Source organism: Eleutherodactylus coqui, chromosome 2 (genome assembly GCF_035609145.1).
Source record: "Eleutherodactylus coqui strain aEleCoq1 chromosome 2, aEleCoq1.hap1, whole genome shotgun sequence".
NCBI classification, from domain to species: Eukaryota; Metazoa; Chordata; class Amphibia; order Anura; family Eleutherodactylidae; genus Eleutherodactylus; species Eleutherodactylus coqui.
The window spans coordinates 53,175,951-53,199,574 of record NC_089838.1 but is presented as its reverse complement, the minus strand read 5'-3'; the positions used below and the strand labels follow the sequence as shown (position 1 = coordinate 53,199,574).

General features: G+C 40.7%; 1 protein-coding gene across 3 annotated transcripts in view; it reads left to right on the top strand.

The window, feature by feature from the left end:
- The first annotated feature begins 13,997 nt into the window (after positions 1-13,997).
- Positions 13,998-23,624, top strand: part of ADA2 (adenosine deaminase 2) — a 43,063-nt gene continuing 33,436 nt past the window's right edge. The window contains exons 1-2 of one of the 3 annotated variants that reach the window (XM_066590985.1): positions 13,998-14,096; positions 19,948-20,107. Coding sequence is in view for 1 of the 3 variants with exons in the window: in XM_066590984.1 (XP_066447081.1) it covers positions 20,155-20,426 (272 nt within the window). In the remaining 2 variants the exon portion in view is untranslated. The other 2 variants (XM_066590987.1, XM_066590984.1) reach the window with 2 other exon arrangements.

Sequence of the window (23,624 nt, the reverse complement as noted above, 5' to 3'; positions counted from 1 at the left end):
ATCCAAATATGCGGGTGTAGCCTGGGGACAAACATACACTGGCAATGCTAGGAGGAAACAGGCACCTTTAAATGCTGTCAGAACTCCCGCCCCAGCAGCTAATTAGGGCGGGGCCCTGCCAGCAACGAGACCCAGACATAAGGCAACGAGTGCGGAGATCCAGACATCCAGCAGCAAGTGCAGATCATCCTAGTCAGGATGTCATGGCAACAGGGACGGCATCAGCCACATGCCCAGCAACTTGATTACCCAGGCACCGCCCCCTGAGCACAGGAGCATGCGCTCGGTGCCAGTGTCTGGGACCCCGACGGCCAGGGGAGATCACCAAGACCGGAGCTCCCCTGCGCCGCACCTGATCAGCTCGGGTAATAGGACCCGTGGTGTGGACACGGAGACCCCGAGAGCCGCCGGTCCTAACACTCACAGTACTAATACTCACACCTAACATCATCCAGTACACTGATAGGAAACCTCCTGGTAATGATACCCATCACCACCGTTATAGAGTACACTCATAGAAAACCTCCTAGTAATGATACTCATCACCATCATCATCCAGTACACTCCGAATAATGATATTTATCACCAAAATCATCCAGTACTCACATAAAACATCATAGTAATGATACTCATCACTACCATCATCCAGTACACTAATTGGAAATGTCCTTTTCATGATACTTATCACCACCATCATCTAGTACACTCATAAAAACCTCCTAGTGATGATACTCATCACCATCATTATCTAGTATACTGATAGGAAACCTCCTAGTACTGATACTCATCACCATCATCATCCAGTACACTTATAGGAAACCTCCTAGTAATGATACTCATCACCACCATCATCCAGTACACTGAGACAAAACCTCATTGTAATGATACTCATCACCAACATCATCCAGTACACTGATAGAAAACCTCCTAGTAATGATACTCATCACCATCATCCAGTACACTGATATAAAACCTCCTAGTATGGTTGGGACATCGAAAACCGATATATCGAAATATCGATATATCGCTAATGCTTTGGCGATACTTTTCATCGATATTGTTATCTCCGATATATCGGTAACATCGATAGTTCAAGGCGATAAAATATTGAATTTTGTAAAGAAGAGACGTGTCTTGTGGTCCGGTGACTATATATTCTTTCTTTACATTCCGCCCTTTCCTTTGTGTTGTACAGGATGTAGTTTTGCTCCTGGCACTAATGAACTTATAAACAAGTTCTAGAAACTTTTGGAAAGTGTGAGGCGACTCTTTATCACCAATAAGGTTTGCTCCAGGCAAAGCGACTCTTAGAAAAAGTGGGGTCTTAGGCCCCTTGTCCACATGCTTTTGTTCATCGCGTTAGACGCAGGCTGTGAACGCTTGCATCTAACGCGATGGCTGTGGGAAATGCTTTCTACATGAAAGATGGAGGGCTACGCTGAACGCACGAAAGTCATGTCCAGAAAAGGAGACGCGACATGTCGTGCGTTCAGCATCTACCGCGATTGCAGTGCCCATAGAAAAGATAGGATACCCATCTAACGCAATTACAATTGCGTTCGGGGCACTGTGTTAGCGTTACCAGGTCCTACATTGTTTACAAGTTGCCATGGAGACCGTTGGTCCCTCAGCAGCAACTTGAAAAAATGCAGGGCACGCAGCCCGACACACACACACACTGCTCGAAGGAGCATTGTGAAGGGAGAGCATGCAAGCAAATTAATATTTCTTGGCTCATTAGATAACGATTATTGGGGCCAATGATAAAAAACTTCTTTTCATATACCTAATTTTAATTATATGTTTCATCTGTAATTTCTTATTTTCATTTGTAACTCTCATATATTTTCATGCTATTAATAGTTAGAAGTTAATAATAAATTCAACTGTTTAAAGTTTTTAAAAAAAACTATAATTTTTTTTGTTGATTGTGTTGCCTTATTAACCCTAGACCTGTTTTATTTTTATACAGCATTTTAAAAAGTCGATATATCGAAATATCAATAGTTTTCCACCGATATTTTACAATAATCGATAGTTTGTTCAGCGATAGTCAATACAATCGACTATCGATATTTTTCTTTCCCCTTGAATTCCCACTTGAATTCCACAGGGATGGGTTTGGTAGAGAATCTTCGAAAAAAGGTTATTGGGTCATCTGAAGGGCCTAGCCCAATACAAATTATATTTTCAGAATCGGACTGGCCAGCTGAACAAAACGCATCTACACATGTTGCGCTAGGGAACTCAGTAACACCCCGAAATTGCATATCTGCATACCAGGGCATAATCTACGTGTCACGCTTGATATCAGTAAATAGCTAAATAACATTACTAAAAATATGCCAGGCCTATAATCACGATCGGAGGGTGTCCTGACGAGATCTGGCCAAAATGGGGAACAATGATTTTTCAGGGCCCCTAGGAATCCAACCCTCCCTTCTCTATATGATCTCAGAGGGGACAGGGAGAAGGTGTGTTCTAGGGGATTTTTTAAAATTCGGGGTTACACAAATCCCAGTTGTCAATCCACAAAGATATGCTGAGGCATATGGACTGTCCCTTTGTTTCTGTAACTCCACCATTCAGAACATAGGACCGATATCCCAGTCTGGTAGCTTTCGTTTAATTTCTCTTTTTTACTGCCTTGTGTGTATACCTGTATTTCATTATACTACCGTGTTACACGCCTTTTTGTATATCTTTTTTACATATCTATATTTGCACTGCTAGACCTTTTCTAGAATAAATCTACAATTTATTAGTTAAGTCCTGTCCATTTTCTATGAGTGCTCTGGATGATAACGGTTATGAATATTATTACTATGATGATTTCTATGAGTGTACTGGATAATGGGGATGATTAGTATCATTACTAGGAGGTTCTCTATCAGTGTACTGGATGACAGGAAAATCTGATACTAAGGACTCTTTCCCACGAGCGCAAATACGTCGCCGGCATTTTATGTTTTCACGCCTGATTCGTATAAGCGCCTGAATGGGCTTTTTTTCTGCAATCACGGCCAGCGTTTTGTCGTCCATTCACACGACCGCAAGCGTTGTTTTTAACGAAAAAATACGCCGCACCCCGGAAAACCCTGGCTCTGCCAAAATTCTAGGGATGCCTTCCAGTGCCTATGTAGAGGCACCTGTAAGCTTTTCGAAGCGTTGGACGCTGCAAAAATGCCTCCCCCTTCAGGACGAGGGAAAGAAGAAGCCCCGCAGGACATCAGGATTTCCTCATAGCAGGGAGAGAGAGAACGGGGCTATGGGAGATTAACCCATTGCCCTGCTCTCTCTCTCTGCTAGGGGTTTCCCTGAGGAAAATCCCCATAGTGCAGAGAGAGGGGGCGTGGCTACAGGGGATTCCTGAGGGATATCCCCATAGCAGAGAGGGAGGGTTGGGGCAGGGCAAGAGGGTGGATCCCTCTAGCTCTGCCTCGTTCTCAGGGAAACCCTCAGACCCATCCCCCCCTCTCTCCCTGCTAAGGGAAAATCCCTTGGGATTCCTATGCTGGGGGAAGAGGTGGAGGGAGTCCCTAGCTGTTCCCCGCTGCTGAGGAATTGCTCAGCAGTGGGGTTGGAGGAAGACATTAAAGGAAACCCCGGGGAGATGAATGGAAGCCTCTCTTTCCCACAGGGACTAACAGGAGTCTACAGCAGGATATTTAAAATGTGCTTCTGGGCTGTTTTAAAGTTTTAAATATCCTGCTGTAATCCTCCCAATGACTTCTAATCTTTTTTTTGCGCAGGAGTTTCCATAGACTCCTGCTCCCTTAGGAATCAATGGAAACTCCTGCGCAGCACGCACCAAAGATAGGTCAGGTCCTATCCTTACTCGCAGCAGGGAGCACAGATGCGGGCATTGTAGCCACGCATGTTCTATCTTTGGCAGCTACGAGGATTTTGAGTGTCTAAAAATCCTTCATATGAGCGCTTCTATAGGAAACTATTGGTTCCTATAGGAGTGCTTTCTGTGTGCACCTCTAATGCGCGCCCACAGCGCTCGTGTGAACCAGCCTACATACTAATAATACTAGTGATAAAAAAACCTCTACTGCTAATTCTACTGATACTAATACACTTCAGGGCTCTTTCACACAAGCATATATCGGCCGCCGTTTTCATGGATTCCAATGCATCAGATCACATGACCGTATTCTCGCGGCATAAAAGCGCCTGGCTGGGCCAATATAGCGGCGGGCGCTTTTATGTCGGGCCTAAAAAATAGTCCTGGAACTATCTTTCCGGCCATAATATGTCGGACACTGCATGGGATCCTATGAGAGCCAATCACAGTGGCTGGAGAAGGGAGGTGGGGGGGATTTTAGCAGCGTGACCAAAGATTGTAGTGTATATTGGCCGGTCGTGAAAATAGCAGCCGATATATGCTCGTGTGAATAAACCCTAATGCGAATAATACTGATAACAACCAACCAATAGCAATAACACTACTGATAACCACCTCCTAATATGAATACTCATAATCCTACTGATAATAATCCACCTAATATTTATAATACTGATAGCTTCTTCAACCTCAAATCATACTACTGATATTAATCCACCTAATATTAATACTACTACTTATACTTATCTTTCCAATATTACTGATAACAAACCCTAATACTAATGATACTTCTGTTACTAGCCCACCTAATACTGCTGATGCTAATCCACCACTGATAACAATCCCCCAATACTAATATTACTATTCATAAGAAACCCCAAATACTAATATTACGGATAATAATCCCACTAATATCTTTAATACTACTTTTAACAGCCCCCAATAGCAATAATACTAATAATACCTACAATACCACAGATACCAACCCCCTAATACTAAAAGTACTACTGATAACTATCCCATAATACAAATATTACTACAGTTACCAATCCACCTAATACTAATAACACTACCCTAATACTAAAAATGCTATTAATAAATATTCCATAATACTAATATTATTACGGATATCAATCCACCTAATACTAATAATACTACTGATAGTATCCCTCTTAATACTAATAATACTGCTATTACTAATCTACCTACTACTAATAATGCTATTCATACTAATCCATCTAATAATAATAATACTACTGATAATTATCCCTCAATACTAATAATAAAACTAATAACTACGCCAAAATACAAATAAAACTAATGATACTAATACATCTAAAATTAATACTACTGATACTAATCCCATTATTAATAATATAACTAATATAAAAACCCTAATACTAATAATACTGCTGTTCCTAATCTACCTAATACTAATGATGCTACTGATACTAATTCTTCTAATCGTATTGATAACAACCCCCTATAAATACTAATCACCCTATTACTAATAATACTATTGATACTAATCCTCCTAATACTAATAATACTACTCATACTAATTCACCTAATACTATGGATACTAATCTCCCTAATACTAATACTATTGATAACAACCACCTAATAATACTACTGACAACAATCCCCAAATACTAATATTACTATTGATAAGAACTCCCAAATACTAATAGCACTGATACTAATCCTGCTAATACCAATAATATTACTGATAACAACCCTCTAATACCAACGATACCACCCCCTTAAAATACTAACAATACTACTGAGAACTATCCTATAATACTAATAATACTGATAACATCCTAATACTAATAATAATACTAATAGTAATAATACGATTGCAGAGAAGTGGTACCATACAGTGTATATGCACAGGACAGGAGAAGATGCACAGTGTCCATATACAGACTACAGCTTATAAAGAGATGTGAGCCTTTCCTCCAGGTTGTACTACTATAGAATCGGAGCTGCAGCTGTAATCTGTGATCTACACTGGGCTGTTGCACAGCTTCACTGGTAACAGTTTGTCTTTTATCTGCTGTTCCTGATACGGATTGGTCGCAGTGTGACCACAATGTGCCAGTTGGGTAGAGTGACCTCTAGTGAATACCCAGGCAGCTGCAGGTCTCCTCATTGTTACCAGCTCTGGGTGATGCCAGCTGCACAGAGTCAGGGGAGGCAGCTGCTGTATCTGTTACTTTGTGACACTGACCCACTTTACTCAGGATAAAATGTAGCCAAGGTCTAACAGACGATTTAACCCTTTCGTCAAACTCCCATGTTTATCACTTGCTTTTTATACAACAAGGCATCTCACAAGTAGTCGGTAATATACAGTATCAGAATGTTCAAAGAAAATGGGGTTTCTCTGAGTAGGGGCTAATCATTGCATAATGAAAAGTCCTGCAACTTTCTTACAACTTTTATTCTTTGGTTCTTCACAACTTTCAGTATCTAAAAGTCTTCTAAAATATTACATTTCTTGTTGAAAAATTACTATATGGTTCCTTTTTAGTTTATCTCCAAAGATATCAGACCAAAATCAATAGTAAAAAACGTGTCTTATTCTCTGCTGGCTTTAACTTCTAGGGCACTGCTGCCCCCTTGTGTCTGCAGATTAAACCTACATCTTAGTAAACCAATCACAAACACAAAGTAAAGGCTTTGTAGCTATCACATGAGCGATCACAAGCAACGAGTATAAATCATACACTTCATCTCACCTAGATAAGCAATGAGACTGCAAACAGAGATATGTGCAAGACAGAAGAAACCTAATAAACACTGAGAAATCCAGAGAGTCCTCATTTGGAGTCTGTTATTAAACATTTATTAGTCGTAATTTTATAACTATTCATGTTACTGAGCAAGACGATGTAGTAATGCTATAATTATTAGATTACTGTACAGTGAATCCTATTGTTATCAAAACAGAGTACACGAATACAACATTCATACAAGCAACTGCTCTGATACAGAAGTGTCTTCTGCAACCCCATGAGTCTGTTATGCAATACTGCTGACCCTGTAACATACTAGTTAAATTCTTGTACAGAGAAGGAAGAATTATAGTAGTAATAACCTTGTACATAAAAAAACAGTATTCAGTACTTATATTCTTGTACATAGGGGGCAGGATTATAGTAGTTATATTCTTGTACATAGGGGGCAGGATGATAGTAGTTATATTCTTGTATATAGGGGCAGTATTATAGTAGTTATATTCTTATACATAAGAAACACTATTATTATAGTTATATTCTTGTACATAGGGGGCAGTATTATAGTAGTTATATTCTTGTACATAGGAGGCAGTATTATAGTAGTTATATTCTTGTACATAGTGGGCAGGATTATAGTAGTTATATTCTTGACCATAGGAGGCACTATTATAGTAGTTATATTCTTGTACATAGCGGGTAGTATTTTATAGTAGTTATATTCTTGTACATAGCGGGTAGTATTATAGTAGTTATATTCTTGTAAATAGGAAGCAGTATTAAAGTAGTTATATTTTTGTACATAGTAGGCAGTATTATAGTAGCTACATTCTTGTACATAGGGGGCAGTATTATAGTAGATACATTCTTGTGCTTAGGGGCAGTATTATAGTAACTATATTTTGTACATAGGAGCAGTATTACAGTAATTATATTCTTGTACATAGGGGCAGTATTATAGCAGTTATATTCTTGTACATAGGGGGCAGTATTATAGTAGCTATATTCTTGTACATAGGGGGCAGTATTACAGTAGTTAAATGCTTGTACATAGGGGGCAGTATTATAGTAGTTATATTCTTGTACATAGGGGGCAGTATTATAGCAGTTAATTTCTTGTACATGGGGGGCAGTATTGTAGTAGTTATATAGTTGTACATAGGGGGCAGTATTATAGCAGTTATATTCTTGTACATAGGGGGCGGTATTATAGTAGGTATATTCTTGTACATAGGGGGCAGTAATATAGTAGCTATATTCTTGTACTTTGGGGCAGTATTATAGTTAGAGATGAGCGAACCTACTCGTTTCGAGTAATTACTCGATCGAGCACTGCGATTTTCGAGTACTTCAGTACTCGGGTGAAAAGATTCGGGGGGCACCAGGGGGCGGCGCGGGGGGTAGCAGCGGGGAACAGGGGGCAGCCCTCTCTCTTTCCCTCTCCCCCCCACTCCCGCTGCAACCCCTCACTCACCCACGGCGTCCCCCGAATCTTTTCGCCCGAGTACTGAAGTACTCGAAAATCGCGGTACTCGGGCGAAAAAGGGGTGTGGCCGAGTAGGCTCGCTCATCTCTAATTATAGTAGTTATATTCTTGTACATAGGGGGCAGTATTATAGCAGTTAACTTCTTGTAGATAGGGGCAGTATTATAGTAGATATATTCTTGTACATAGAAGGCGGTAATATAGTAGTTATATTCATGTGTATATAGGAGTCGTATTATAGTAGTTATATTCTTGTACATAGCGGTAGTATTATAGTAGTTATATCCTTGTTCATAGGGGCAGTATTATATTAGTTATATTCTTGCACATAGGGGGCAGTATTATTGTAGTTATATTCTTGCACATAGGGGGCGGTATTATAGTAGATATATTCTTGTGCATAGAAGGCAGTAATACAGTAGTTATATTCGTGTACATAGGGGGCAGTATTATAGTAGCTATATTTTTCTACAAAGGAGGCAGTATTATAGTAGATATATTCTTGTGAATAGGGGCAGTATTATAGTAGTTATATTCTTCTACATAGGGGCAGTATTATAGTAGTTAAAATCTTGTACATAGGGGGCAGTATTATAGTAGCTATATAGTTGTACATAGGGAGCAGTATAATAGTAGTTATATTCTTGTACATAGGGGGCAGTATTATAGCAGTTAAATTCTTGTACATGGGGGGCAGTATTGTAGTAGTTATATAGTTGTACATAGGGGGCAGTATTATAGTAGTTATATTCTTGTACATAGGGGGTGGTATTATAATAGATATATTCTTGTACATAGGAAGCAGTAATATAGTAGCTATATTCTTGTACTTGGGGGCAGTATTATTGTAGTTATATTCTTCTACATAAGAGGCAGTATTATAGTAGATATATTCTTTTGCATAGGTGCAGTATTATTGTAGCTTTATTTTGTACATAGGAAGCAGTATTATAGTAGTTATATTCTTGTACATAGGGGGCAGTATTATAGCAATTAAATTCTTGTACATAGGGGCAGTATTATGATAGATATATTCTTGTTCATAGGGGCAGTATTATATTAGTTATCTTCATGTATATAGGGGGTAGTATTATTGTAGTTATATTCTTGCACATAGGGGGCGGTATTATGGTAGATATATTCTTGTACATAGAAGGCAGTAATACAGTAGTTATATTCTTGTACATAGGGGGCAGTATTATAGTAGCTATATTTTTCTACATAGGAGGCAGTATTATAGTAGATATATTCTTGTGAATAGGGGCAGTATTATAGTAGCTATATTTTGTACATAACGAGCAGTATTATAATAGTTATATTCTTGTACATAGGGGCAGTATTATAGTAGATATATTCTTATACATAGGAGGCAGTAATATAGTAGTTATATTCTTGCATATAGGAGTAGTATTATAGTAGTTATATTCTTGTACATAGAGGGTTAGTTATATTCCTCTACATACAAGTAGTATTATAGTAGTTCTATTTCTGTATGTAGGGGGCAGTGTTATAGGAGCTATATTTTTTCCATAGCAAGCAAAATTATAGTACTTATATTCTTAACATAGGAGTAGTATCATAGTAGTTATATTCCTGTACATAGCAACAGTATTATAGTGGTTATATTCTTGTACATAGTGGGCAGTTTTATAATAAATTGTATTCTTGTACATTCCGGTAGGAGCAGTATTATAGCAGTAATATTCTTGTACATAGAGGCAGTATTATAGTACTCATATTCTTGTACATAGGAAGTTGTATTGTAGTAGTTATATTCTTCTAGCTAGAAGGTAGTATTATAGTAGCTATATTCTTGTACATAGGAGGCAGTATTATAGAAGTTATATTCTTGTACAAAGGGCACAGTATTAAAATAGTTATATTCTTGTACATAGGAGCACTATTATAGTAGTTATATCCTTGTATAGGGAGCAGTGTTATAGTAGTTATATTCTTGTATATAAGAGCAGTATTATAGTAGCTACATTCTCTTACATAAGGGGCAGAATTATGGTAGTTATATAATTGCACACAGGGGGTAGTATTATAGAAGTTGTATTCTTGTACATAGGGTCAGTATTGTAGTTGTTATATTCTTGCTTATTTGAAGCAGTATTATAGTAGTTATATTCTTGTACCTAACTGCTTCGAAAAATCTCATCGCCTTTTTTCGACCCTTTTGGCAGGTCAGGCAATGTTCCTATGCAGGGGGTGACACTGAACACAGGAAAATGTTATATCCTTGTACCTAGCGGGTAGTATTATAGTAGTTATATTCTTGTAAATAGGAAGCAATAATAAAGTAGTTATATTCTTGTAGATAAGGAGCAGTATTATAGTAGTTATATTCTTGTACATAGGGACAGTATTATAGCAGTTATATTCTTGTACAAAGGGGTAGTATTATAGTAGTTATATTCTTATACATAGGGGGCAGTATTATAGTAGTTATATTTTTGTACATAGGGGGCAGTATTATAGTATATAGTTGTACATAGGGGGTGGTATTATAATAGATATATTCTTGTACATAGGAAGCAGTAATATAGTAGCTATATTCTTGTACTTGGGGGCAGTATTATAGTAGTTACATTCTTCTACATAAGAGGCAGTATTATAGTAGTTATATTTTTCTACATAAGAGGCAATATTATAGTAGATATATTCTTGTGCATAGGTGCAGTATTATTGTAGCTATATTTTGTACATAGGAAACAGTATTAATGTAGTTACATTCTTGTACATAGGGGCAGTATTATAGCAGTTAAATTCTTGTACATAGGGGCAGTATTATAGTAGATATATTCTTGTACATAGGGGGCAGTATTATAATAGTTATATTTTTCTACATAAGAGGCAATATTATAGTAGATATATTCTTGTGCATAGGTGCAGTATTATTGTAGCTATATTTTGTACATAGGAAACAGTATTAATGTAGTTACATTCTTGTACATAGGGGCAGTATTATAGCAGTTAAATTCTTGTACATAGGGGCAGTATTATAGTAGATATATTCTTGTACATAGGGGGTGGTAATATAGTAGTTATATTCATGTATATAGGAGTAGTATTATAGTAGTCATATTCTTGTACATAGCGGGTAGTATTATAGTAGTTATATTCTTGTTCATAGGGGCAATATTATATTAGTTCTATTCTTGCACATAGGGGGCAGTATTATAGGAGTTATATTCTTGTACATAGGAGGCAGTATTATAGTAGTTATATTCTTGTACATAGGGGGCGGTATTACAGTAGTTATATTCTTGTTCATAGGGGGCAGTATTATAGTAGTTGTATTTTTCTACATAGGAGGCAGTATTATAGTAAATATATTCTTGTGAATAGGGGCAGTATTATAGTACATATATTCTTGTACATAGGGAGTAGTATTGTAGTAGTTATGTTCTTCTAGATAGAGGGTAGTATTATAGTAGCTATATTCTTTTACATAGGAGGCAGTATTATAGAGGTTATATTCTTGTACAAAGGGCACAGTATTACAATAGTTATATTCTTGTACATAGAAGAACTATTATAGTAGGTATATCCTTGTATAGGGGGCAGTATTATGGTTATATTCTTGTACACAGGGGCAGTATTATAGTAGTTACATTCTTTTACATAAGGGGCAGAATTATGGTAGTTATATAATTGCACACAGGGGGTAGTATTATAGAAGTTGTATTCTTGTACATAGGGTCAGTATTGTAGTTGTTATATTCTTGCTTATTTGAAGCAGTATTATAGTAGTTATATTCTTGTACCTAACTGCTTCGAAAAATCTCATCGCCTTTTTTCGACCCTTTTGGCAGGTCAGGCAATGTTCCTATGCAGGGGGTGACACTGAACACAGGAAAATGTTATATCCTTGTACCTAGCGGGTAGTATTATAGTAGTTATATTCTTGTAAATAGGAAGCAATAATAAAGTAGTTATATTCTTGTAGATAAGGAGCAGTATTATAGTAGTTATATTCTTGTACATAGGGACAGTATTATAGCAGTTATATTCTTGTACAAAGGGGTAGTATTATAGTAGTTATATTCTTATACATAGGGGGCAGTATTATAGTAGTTATATTTTTGTACATAGGGGGCAGTATTATAGTATATAGTTGTACATAGGGGGTGGTATTATAATAGATATATTCTTGTACATAGGAAGCAGTAATATAGTAGCTATATTCTTGTACTTGGGGGCAGTATTATAGTAGTTACATTCTTCTACATAAGAGGCAGTATTATAGTAGTTATATTTTTCTACATAAGAGGCAATATTATAGTAGATATATTCTTGTGCATAGGTGCAGTATTATTGTAGCTATATTTTGTACATAGGAAACAGTATTAATGTAGTTACATTCTTGTACATAGGGGCAGTATTATAGCAGTTAAATTCTTGTACATAGGGGCAGTATTATAGTAGATATATTCTTGTACATAGGGGGCAGTATTATAATAGTTATATTTTTCTACATAAGAGGCAATATTATAGTAGATATATTCTTGTGCATAGGTGCAGTATTATTGTAGCTATATTTTGTACATAGGAAACAGTATTAATGTAGTTACATTCTTGTACATAGGGGCAGTATTATAGCAGTTAAATTCTTGTACATAGGGGCAGTATTATAGTAGATATATTCTTGTACATAGGGGGTGGTAATATAGTAGTTATATTCATGTATATAGGAGTAGTATTATAGTAGTCATATTCTTGTACATAGCGGGTAGTATTATAGTAGTTATATTCTTGTTCATAGGGGCAATATTATATTAGTTCTATTCTTGCACATAGGGGGCAGTATTATAGGAGTTATATTCTTGTACATAGGAGGCAGTATTATAGTAGTTATATTCTTGTACATAGGGGGCGGTATTACAGTAGTTATATTCTTGTTCATAGGGGGCAGTATTATAGTAGTTGTATTTTTCTACATAGGAGGCAGTATTATAGTAAATATATTCTTGTGAATAGGGGCAGTATTATAGTACATATATTCTTGTACATAGGGAGTAGTATTGTAGTAGTTATGTTCTTCTAGATAGAGGGTAGTATTATAGTAGCTATATTCTTTTACATAGGAGGCAGTATTATAGAGGTTATATTCTTGTACAAAGGGCACAGTATTACAATAGTTATATTCTTGTACATAGAAGAACTATTATAGTAGGTATATCCTTGTATAGGGGGCAGTATTATGGTTATATTCTTGTACACAGGGGCAGTATTATAGTAGTTACATTCTTGTATATAAGAGCAGTATTATAGTAGTTATATTCTTCTACATAAGGGGCAGTATTATGGTAGTTATATTATTGCACACAAGGAGTAGTATTATGGAAGTTGTATTCTTGTACATAGGATCAGTATTATAGTTGTTATATTCTTGTATATTTGGAGCAGTATTATAGTAGTTATATTCTTGTACCTAGCTACTTCAAAAAATGTCATTGCCTTTTTTTGCCCATTTTTGCTGGTCATGCAATGTTTCTATGCAGGGGGTGACACAGGTAAATAAAATATAGTATATTTGGATAGTGAAGAACGAGGGACATTTCTAAAATCATTAGCTTAGACTGGATTCTGAGACAGTTAATATGCAGGATGATCACCCTCCTTAACCTAGGAGTCGCCTATAGCCCAGGCCCCCAACGTGAATTCAGGCTGAAATCTTGGAAAGTAAATCATATTTCAATATGTTGACTTTCTGGAATGTTATAAAGTGACAAAATGAAATCCCTTACAGTTCAAGGATATATAAATACACACAGTGCTTCCACTGCTCTCCTTGTGGCCGTAAACTCCCTCACCTCGCTTCCCGCAGGATAACACCTAACAGAGTGGGACAGCCTGTGGGCTGGCCCTGGTTTGCTGTCCATTGGTAGATCTAGCAGAGTCTGTGACGCTGGGGATGGGGGAGGGCAACAGATGGCTGTTGTTGTGATCGTGCTGAAAGTCTAGGACTTCTTCCATAAAGGTCAGGAAGGATCAGACACCAAACACCTCACAGGTCTGTGATTGCTGCCTGTATACTGCTCCCTACTTTACCCCCTCTATATACTAATAACTGTGCACTATCCCTTCTCCAACCCTATATCCTGGGTGTTACTCTTAGTACCTGTATATATAGATGCTGCATAGTACCACTTCTACTGCCTTGTATATACATACTTATATATATATGTATATATATACATGCACAACTCTTTTGTACATACACTCTTTGTCAAAAACAATCCTCAACCCCAGAAGAAGTTGTCGTTTTGCTGCAAAACCCAACAGGCAGATATACAAATGATGAGAGTTGTTGTGTGATTAGATGAATGGTCTTGTCACCAGAGGCCTTAAGGTCTTATGTCCACAGAAGATTCGCAATTTAAAGTGCCCATAGGGAAGAATTGGCATCCTCAACTGAATCTAAGCAAGCAGATTTGATTTGCGGACCCTTTGGTTCAGAAAACAAATCGCAGCATGCTCCTTTTCCGTGCTCAATAGAAGTAAATGGGTGCAGGCGATCCACAGTTCACCTGCAAATACAATTGTGAATGCACAGCAGATTTGAAGGTTAAAATCAATTATGGAGGTGGGGAAAAGGCTGGGAGGTGAGGTTGCAGATTTTTTTCTGTGCAGATGATCCACAGTACATCTGTGTACATCCGCATGGAAGAACCATTACATCCGCGATCTCCTGCAAATGGTTTCCTCAGGTCTCCTGCTGCGGAAATCCGGATGCAGAATCCGATCTGCCTGTGGACATGAAGCCTAAAAGTGGTTCCCCCCTTGGCCTGTAAAAGTGTCCTTGTGTGTAGTGACCTCTTCTTCCACTTGTGTAGAGCTTGTTGACCACTAGACGCCTCTACAATGCAGAGAAAAGATTTCACCCTGTTTCCAGAGTCTTAAAGGGGGCGCATTATTGGAATGGGAGAAGCTGGATGGTTGTATCCATGAATTGTCCCCCACCAGGGTGTTGTGATCAGTGGATGTGTGAGGGCACACAAGGTGACCAGGCTCAGGACGCCCCCTACAGATCACCAGTAAAGGGTAGTGTCTGATCGTCCGACAAGCTCTAACTGTTCCGTTGTCCGCCATCCAGAGCCATCGTTACACCCTTGTGATGTTGGAACCATTTCCAGGCACTTGGCTGAAGGACATGGCAGCCGATATCTGATTTTTGACAATGAGTGTATATACAGTGCACAGTACCATATATATATATATATATATATATATATATATATATATACATACATACATACATATGTTTTAGGCAGTCGTGAAAAGAAAATGCTGCACAGTAAGGCCTCCTGCACACGGACAGATTTGAATTGAGAAATCTGGAGCAGGATTCCGCAGCAAATCCAGCCCATACCATGCTATGAGAAGGTGCGATTTCCTACCCACTAGTGGAAATCAAATGCGATTTTTCGCTTTTAGGGGAGAAATTGCAGAATGCTGCGATTTTGTGCGGACTACGCACAGCCAGCTTCCATTGAATTAATGGAAGTCGTCCGTCCCGCCGCCATTCTGCAATCATCATTGCAGAATGGTCGCAGGAGCCGCGTTGTCACCATGGCAATGGTGCAGCGTCCTCTGTACTGCGCATGTGCCAGCCGGCACATATGCAGCAGAGGAGAAGACGGCAAAAAAGGTAAGCTGGGGTCACCGGCCGCGGGGTCCAACCTTACCGTGTGCAGGCATCCTAATACTTTTAGAGATAGAACTGCTAGGTATTAGTGTACCTTGACGCCACCAGGCACTGCTGGTGGATTCAACATTCACAGGGGGTGACGCCCCCTGAACGTGATTGACTGCACAGTTGCTTGCGTTGTAGGTCCTGGAAGGGCACTCAAGGATTGGCAGCAGCGTAGCGTAGAGCGGGGTTGATGGGGGTGTGGAGCTGACATAATGGAGCCCCGAGCCGGCGGCCAGCACAAATAATGTTAGGACGGATAGCGGGACGCAGCCCGGATCATCAGCAGCAAAGCACATGCACATCTTGTGGCCAGCAATTGGGACCGTAGAGCGGGGGAGCTGATGTTATGGAGCCCTGAGGCGGCAGTCCGCATGGAGGTGACAGGGGGATGCTGGGACGCAGCGGACAGACAGCAGGCGGCTGTCCTGGCAGTGAAGCACATGCGTGGCTTTCTGCTGCTGTGGAAAGAATAAGTAGCGGTGAGCAGGGGAAAGGGCATCAAGGAGCACAGAGGTGGCAATCGCGCGGGGCACGGACCTGACAGCCGGAATCGCTGCGGCGCCTGTGTGTGTATTGATTAGTGCTTGGGCCTCAGCTCGAGTGTTACTTTTCTTCGAAACCTTACATTATTAGATGTCAGTGCTGACCTAAAAACAGCAACATTAACATCTAATAATGTACGCCTACGAAGACAAGTAAGCCTGTGACACTGTGCAGCTAGGACCTTCCTGTCTTGAAGCTAGGACCTTCCTGTCTTGAGCCAATCGAGAGCTAGGGGTGGGGGAGGGGCATTCTCCCTGTCAAACCCCTAGCTTCTGTTGGCGTCAAGATACACTAATACCGAACTGCTAATAGTCTGTTTCTGTCAAATAACAAAATGCAAAGTGAGTTAACAAACGAGAAATGGGTCATTCCATGCCAACTGGCCTAATGGTTCCTGCTCGACCACCTTCAATTTTACTGAAATTTTTAGACTGTTTATCCAATACCTGTATTAAGTTCTACTTGGTGGATAGCTTGGTTGAGGCACTAGAGCCATTTGCATAAAAGTTGCTCTTGCCTCGCAGGTCATTTCGAAAAAATATCCAAGTTTGTGTTGCCACTATTCTTGATCTAAGCAAGCTAACTCACTGAAACTTGGTGCACTTTGTTAAAGGGGTTGTCCCGCGCCGAAACGGGTTTTTTTTTTTTTTCAACCCCCCCCCCCCTGTTCGGCGCGAGACAACCCCGATGCAGGGGTTAAAAAAGAACACCGCACAGCGCTTACCTGAATCCCCGCGCTCCGGTGACTTCTTACTTACCGGTTGAAGATGGCCGCCGGGATCTTCTCCCTCCGTGGACCGCAGCTCTTCTGTGCGGTCCATTGCCGATTTCAGCCTCCTGATTGGCTGGAATCGGCACGTGATGGGGCGGAGCTACACGGAGCCCCATTGAGAAGATAAGAAGACCCGGACTGCGCAAGCGCGTCTAATTTGGCCATTAGACGGCGAAAATTAGACGGCAACCATGGAGACGAGGACGCCAGCAACGGAACAGGTAAGTGAATAACTTTTGATAACTTCTGTATGGCTCATAATTAATGCACAATGTACATTACAAAGTGCATTAATATGGCCATACAGAAGTGTATAGACCCACTTGCTTTCGCGGGACAACCCCTTTAACTTTTAGCATACAATTCGAAAATTTTACAAGCAGGACTCCCTAAGCATTGGTTTGATGACTAATAAGGCCCAAAGTGGCTGCTACATGTTTTCACAACAAAATTGTCCACAAGTTTAGGAACCTATAATTTATCAACGAATAGATTAAATAAACTGGGATTTGACGAGTGAAAAGTACAAGTGCCGATCAAAACACTGTTAAACTGGCTTGTTTTTTGCTTGCATACTTACTGTTTTATCCCCCACTGATATTGGTAAATAAATTCATTTTTGCAAATTATACAACTTTTTTCAACACGTGTAACTCAAAAAAGACATTTCCAATTTTATTTTGCTTTGTGTTAATAGAAAGAGCACATTTTAATCTATCTGTTCCTCTAGTTTCATGTTGGTGTCTTTCCACTTAAGGGGAAAAATTCAGTTAAAACTCCTTATGCTTACTGACTAGATAGTTCAAAGACAGTAAGACAATAAGACAATATAAGACAAGTTTTTATTGTACCGCTCTCCACCATGCTTCACTGCTGCCTTAAGACACTGATTATTGTACTGCTCCCCCCCATGCTTCACTGCTGCCTGCAGAAAGTGATCATTGTACCGCTTTTTCCCATGCTTCACTGGTGTCTGCAGATGCTCATTATTGTACCGCTCTCCACCATGCTTCACTGCTGCCTGCAGACACTCATTACTGTACCGCTCTCCACCATGCATCACTGCTGCCTGCAGACACTCATTATTGTACCGCTCTCCCCCATGCTTCACTGCTGCCTGCAGACACTCATTATTGTACCGCTTTTCCCCATGCTTCACTGCTGCCCGCAGACACTCATTATTTTACCGCTTTCCACCATGCTTCACTGCTGCGTGCAGACACTGACTACATTGTGTATTGTTGCCGTAGCGAGTCTTGCCATGGTGTACGACCTGTGACATGAAACTGTCTTCTACAACCTCTCCTTTCTAGCAAAGTTTGGCTGTTCCTCACCCAGTTTAAAGCCTCCTACACAGCTGTTTGTTTCAGCTAATGACTGTGTTTCAATCTATAAATGAAGATGATGATCATTATCACCTGTTTGGTATGATAGGTTAATCATACAACGTACTGTAATCCTACAAAATCCCTGACTGTGTACAAGTGTCCCTAGAAGAACTGATGCTGAAGGTGAAGAGAGTCACACCAAAAAATGATGGGACTTACATTTCGCTTTTGTTCAGTCACTTTGTATTTTAATTGACAAAAATAAACTATTAACTCTTCTATTTCTGGAAGTGTTCTTACCTAAAACCGGCCTAAAACTTAAAACTTTTGCATATATATGCACAGTACCATTTCTCTTGTCATATATATATATATATATATATATATATATATATATATATATATACATACACACACACACAATGCATATACATATTCTCCCAGTATCACTTCTGTATATACTGCACAGTACTTGCATATACTGAGTGTAATCAGATTATTACTGTATATAAATGCTGTACAGCCTGCAACCTGAATCTACAACTCCTGGCTTGTGACTGCAAGATTGTAAACGCAGCTCTGGGAGTGACTGCAGTATATCATTATAAGTACTCACACCCTGGCTCTATTACCTCTTGACCATGTGAATTCCAAACAGGTTTCAAATAATAGATGACAAACTGCACAGTAGGCCAGGAAGGGTTAGATGGCACTTGTGTAACTTTCTGGTCAGGTTCATTTATGACTCAGAAAGTTCCTCATTTCTCTCATGTATTTTCGGTTCTGCCGTGAACACAGCTGCTTTACTTCCTGTCCCAATACCTCGATCTATGTTTGTATATAACCGCCCAGCGTCTACACTACAGGCAGACCTCAGTGACAATGCTCAGTGACTTATCCCCTTGTATGACATTTCTATTGACCATTACGAAAATGCGATTGAAGCGTGGGATGTTCACACATACGTTAAAAGAGCATTACGGGGTAAACTTTTAGGGGAATGTCTGTTCAGTGATGCTAGTTTTCAAATTCTGAACTCTGAATGCAGCTATGGATATGAGCGGAGTAGAGGACATTTATGTACAAGATATGGTAGTGGCTGGAGTGGTTACTTGCTGGGGTCATGCAGGGTTTGTGTTGTACTCTGTCAGCAGACAATTGAGGACAAAGCTCTAGCCGCGGGCAATGAGAGGCTCTGCCGCTCAATCCTGTAACTTCATATACCGTAACTTTGCTCCGGCTGTGACCGCAGATATTTATCAATGTGGACATTAAATAGTTAAGCCTTTTTAGAGGGATGCTAGACCTGCATATTTCTGCCTTTCCCTTGCACATTGCTTACTGTTATCAGCCATATCTGGGTGTGATGCAGTCTATTGTTCCCTATGTTTTTCTGCCTCCTTCCAAGTTGCCTCAAACAGAATTTGGAACTTAGCTTTGGATGTGACCGGAGTAGAGGCCAGTGAGCTTTATTTATATGGATGGTTTTTTTTAATGATTTGTTTTTATATTTTTTCCTTTACAGATTAAGATACCCTAGAAGAAATCTCCTGAGGGAGCAGAACCAAAGGGGAAAGGTGCTGGGGATTGGTATAAAAACCCAAGGAAAAGAAGACAGCCTTAACGGATTTCTGATGTCTGATTGTTTAGATATAGAATATAACACCTATTAATGGTCCATTCAGGTGAGGTCACTACTTTAAGAGCTACTACGCCTCCCCCTTGTGAAGTAATGATATTCCTGTCCAATCTGTGGCATGACCATACAATTTCTAGTCTGATCCCGCTACATACACTGAACGATCACTGCATTAGCGACACTTACTCAATAACGGTTGATCCAGCTTTTTGGGCAATCACGGCTTTCAGACGTCGGAAAACAGATTCCACGGTGAACATCCTCCATGCTTGGCTCGCCCCATGCCCGCTGCAGCACCTCTATCACGGCAGATCTCACAGCCCTTTCCAGCAGATCCCAAGCATCTACAATGGGGTCACAGTCCGGTGAGTTTAAGGGCCAAGAAGGAGAAGTCATTGTGTTCCTCCAATCACTCCATAGTGACGTGAGCTCGAGCTGGAGACAGTGCAGTGGTCAGTGTAGGCTGTAAGGAGAATTTATGTGTTTATCAAAGAGAAGACGATCCCAGATCCCGTGCAGAAGTCTGGGCCCAGGAGAAATTCAAATCAAAACCCTATGTGGTATCAAGTGATTTCTAATTTATTCCAAGGCGTATTTGGTTCTTATACTGTAAATGACATCACAGCAAAAGTATATACCTCCAAGATTAATAATAATACATGATAGGTTAAACCAAAAATGATTAACATAAGTTACACCTCCTTAAGTGTATCTATTACATACAATAAGACCGTCATAAATTCAGGAGAAAGGAAGGCCTGGGAAGGTGCCATACAGTCTACCCCGTCTTCCTGTATACATTATCTATAAACATACATGGGTGATTTAGTAGACTGGCTGATCTTCTAATCTTTCTTCCTCAGAAGACATGCAGGCCTATAGAAGAGTTTCGTTTAACCCTTTCACTGCTATATATTCCTAGTCTACAATGCAATATAGAATAATTAACTGATACATTGATCTACAATTTTCTTAACATAGGCATTTAAAGGGTGAAGTTGTGGATGGAGTATACCTCCCTCCCAGGCTTTTAGTCTGGACTGGGTGGCGCTCCAGTCCACAACTTCACCCTAGCTCTCAGGAAATGCAGCTGTAGGCCCTGACCTCATTACTGGAGCATAAGAGACTGCAGCTCCAGGAAGTCAGGGCCTGACAGCCTGAGAAGGAAACCTCTAAGCACTTGGTATGGTGCAAACTGCGTTTTTGTTGTATGGACTTGAGCACTCTGCGCGGCGGTGCCTATGCTACGTTGAAGGACACTATTTTGTTTGCTGTGCTGAAAAAATAAAGCTTGACATCAGTTTATCTTTTTTTTTTTTTAAATTTAAATACTTTTTTATTGGTCGTGAGTTCATCTACTGTTTTGGAGTCCAGTGTGTCGCTGTTGCCCCTCCCCTGAAGGATACTATATCACAATTGGTGTTTCGGATGCGGGCAGCAATCCTGGCTGCTGAGGGCAACAGCGCGGCACCTGGATGTCCTGGATAAAGCCGGCGACCGCGATGCAAGCGCCAACTCCGGCTATGGAGGAACTATTGGCACAAATGGACCGGCTGACGGACGTCCTGCTGAAACACCCAGCCTTGAGGAAGGACGGAGCCCCAACTACAGCCAGGCCCAGGGAGACGGCGTAGAAGTTTCTGCTGAAGATGACTCCCGATGATGATGTTGAGGCCTATCTGACCGTCTTCGAAAGAACCGCCGAACGAGAGAACCTCCCCAAGGCTGAGTGGGTCGAGGTTTTGGCACCATTCCTCATAGCAGAACCTCAGAAAGCATACCATGATCTCAGTGCCCACGAGGTAAGCGACTACTCCAGATTAAAGGCAGAGATTCTGGCTCGTCTGGGTGTTACAGCGGCGGTCCGAGCCTTAAGGGCGCCCACCCACTTGCGATTTTTTTTTCTTTGCGTTTTGCGTTTTTCCTGCAGAGCAATTAGAATTGAATGTACTCCTGTCCACTGGCGTTTTGCGTTGCGTTGCGTTTTTTAACATAGGAACTGTCAGTTGCATATGTGTCCTTATTTTTCTCCTAATGCACCCATGAAAGTCAATGGAAATTAATGGAAAAGCCGCGAAAACGCGGGAAAAAACGCGGGAAAAACGCCGCGAAAACGCGGCGTTTTTCACGCACGAAAATCGCAAACGCCAGTGGGTGGGCGCCCTAAGAGTGCATAATTGGAGCTACACGGCCGACCAGTCAGCCAGATCGCAGATGTTTGACCTTTATCATCTGTTAAAAAATTGGCTGGAGCCAGATGGTTGACAAGTTCGTGGTTGACTGTTATACGCATGCCCTGCCAGCAGATCTGCATCGCTGGGTTGGCCATGGGGGGCCTAAGGACGCTAACCAGCTGGTGGAAATGGTCAATCGCTATACCGCAACAGAAAACTACCTCCGGGGCGTCCATTCTGTCCAGCCCCCTGTTACAAATTCGAGAACTGCAAGAGGTAAGAGACCACCGGTTGCCGGAGGGAAGCAGCGTCCTGGCGGGAAGGAGGTCGGGCCACCAGACAGGGCTCCATTGGAGTTGAAAGACTTGGATAGCCCCAACCAGTCTCCTAAGCAGAGGAAACCAGGGCCTTTGAGGTGCTGGAGATGCCAGGGGCTTGGGCATGTGTTGGCTCAGTTCCCCCGTGACCAATGAGCCTATGGAGTGTGATGGTGCTTGGCACCGGTCCTTGTTTGCATGACAGTGCCTCACAGAGACTGGAGACTGAGCTGCAGCTGTGTCGTATAAGTATAAACCACCATTCTGTGGAGGCTCTACTGGACTCGGGTAGCCTGGTCACCTTAGTGCATGCTAGCCTGACAGCAGAAGGCTTCATGCTGGGCAAGCACATTAGTGTGGTATGTATACACGGTGACACAAGGGTATATCCTATGGCACACTGTAACTTAGAGACCCATGTCGGAACTGTGACCTATGATGTAGGTGTGGTCAAAGGGTTAATGCACAGTGTGATTTTGGGTCGTGATTTTCCTGTGTTCTGGGATTTGTGGCGGAAAATGACAACCGCTTCTAAAGAGGCTGGCGCAAACCCAGCTGACCTTACACCTCTCCAGGAGAGCGGACATTGAACCTGGAAATATAACTTTTCCTTTACAGGTCTTGGCTGGAGACGATACTGAAGAGGAAGTCTACCCCTCGGTTCAGGATGTGTCCGATCTGGAGGATGCGCCTGAGAACTTTGGGACAGCCCAATTAAAGGACCCCACTCTTGTTAAGGCAAAAGAGAATGTCGCGATAATAAATGGTGTGTTACAGGAACCGGGTTTCCCCATTTTGCCATGAATAATAACTTGCTGTATAAAGTAACAAAAATAGGCGAGAAAGTGGTGGAATGCATTAGGGGGACATTTAGGAATTGATAAAATGCAGGATAGAATTCTTCAAAGGTTCTTCTGGCCAGGGGTGTACAAGGACATAAAGGAGTACTGTGAGTTGTGCCCCACCTGTCAGATCACCGCTCCTGTGTCGCACTTCCGCAGTCCCTTAATGCCTCTCCCGATTATAGAGGTTACCTTTAAAAGAATTGGAATGGATTTAGTGGGTCCCATAG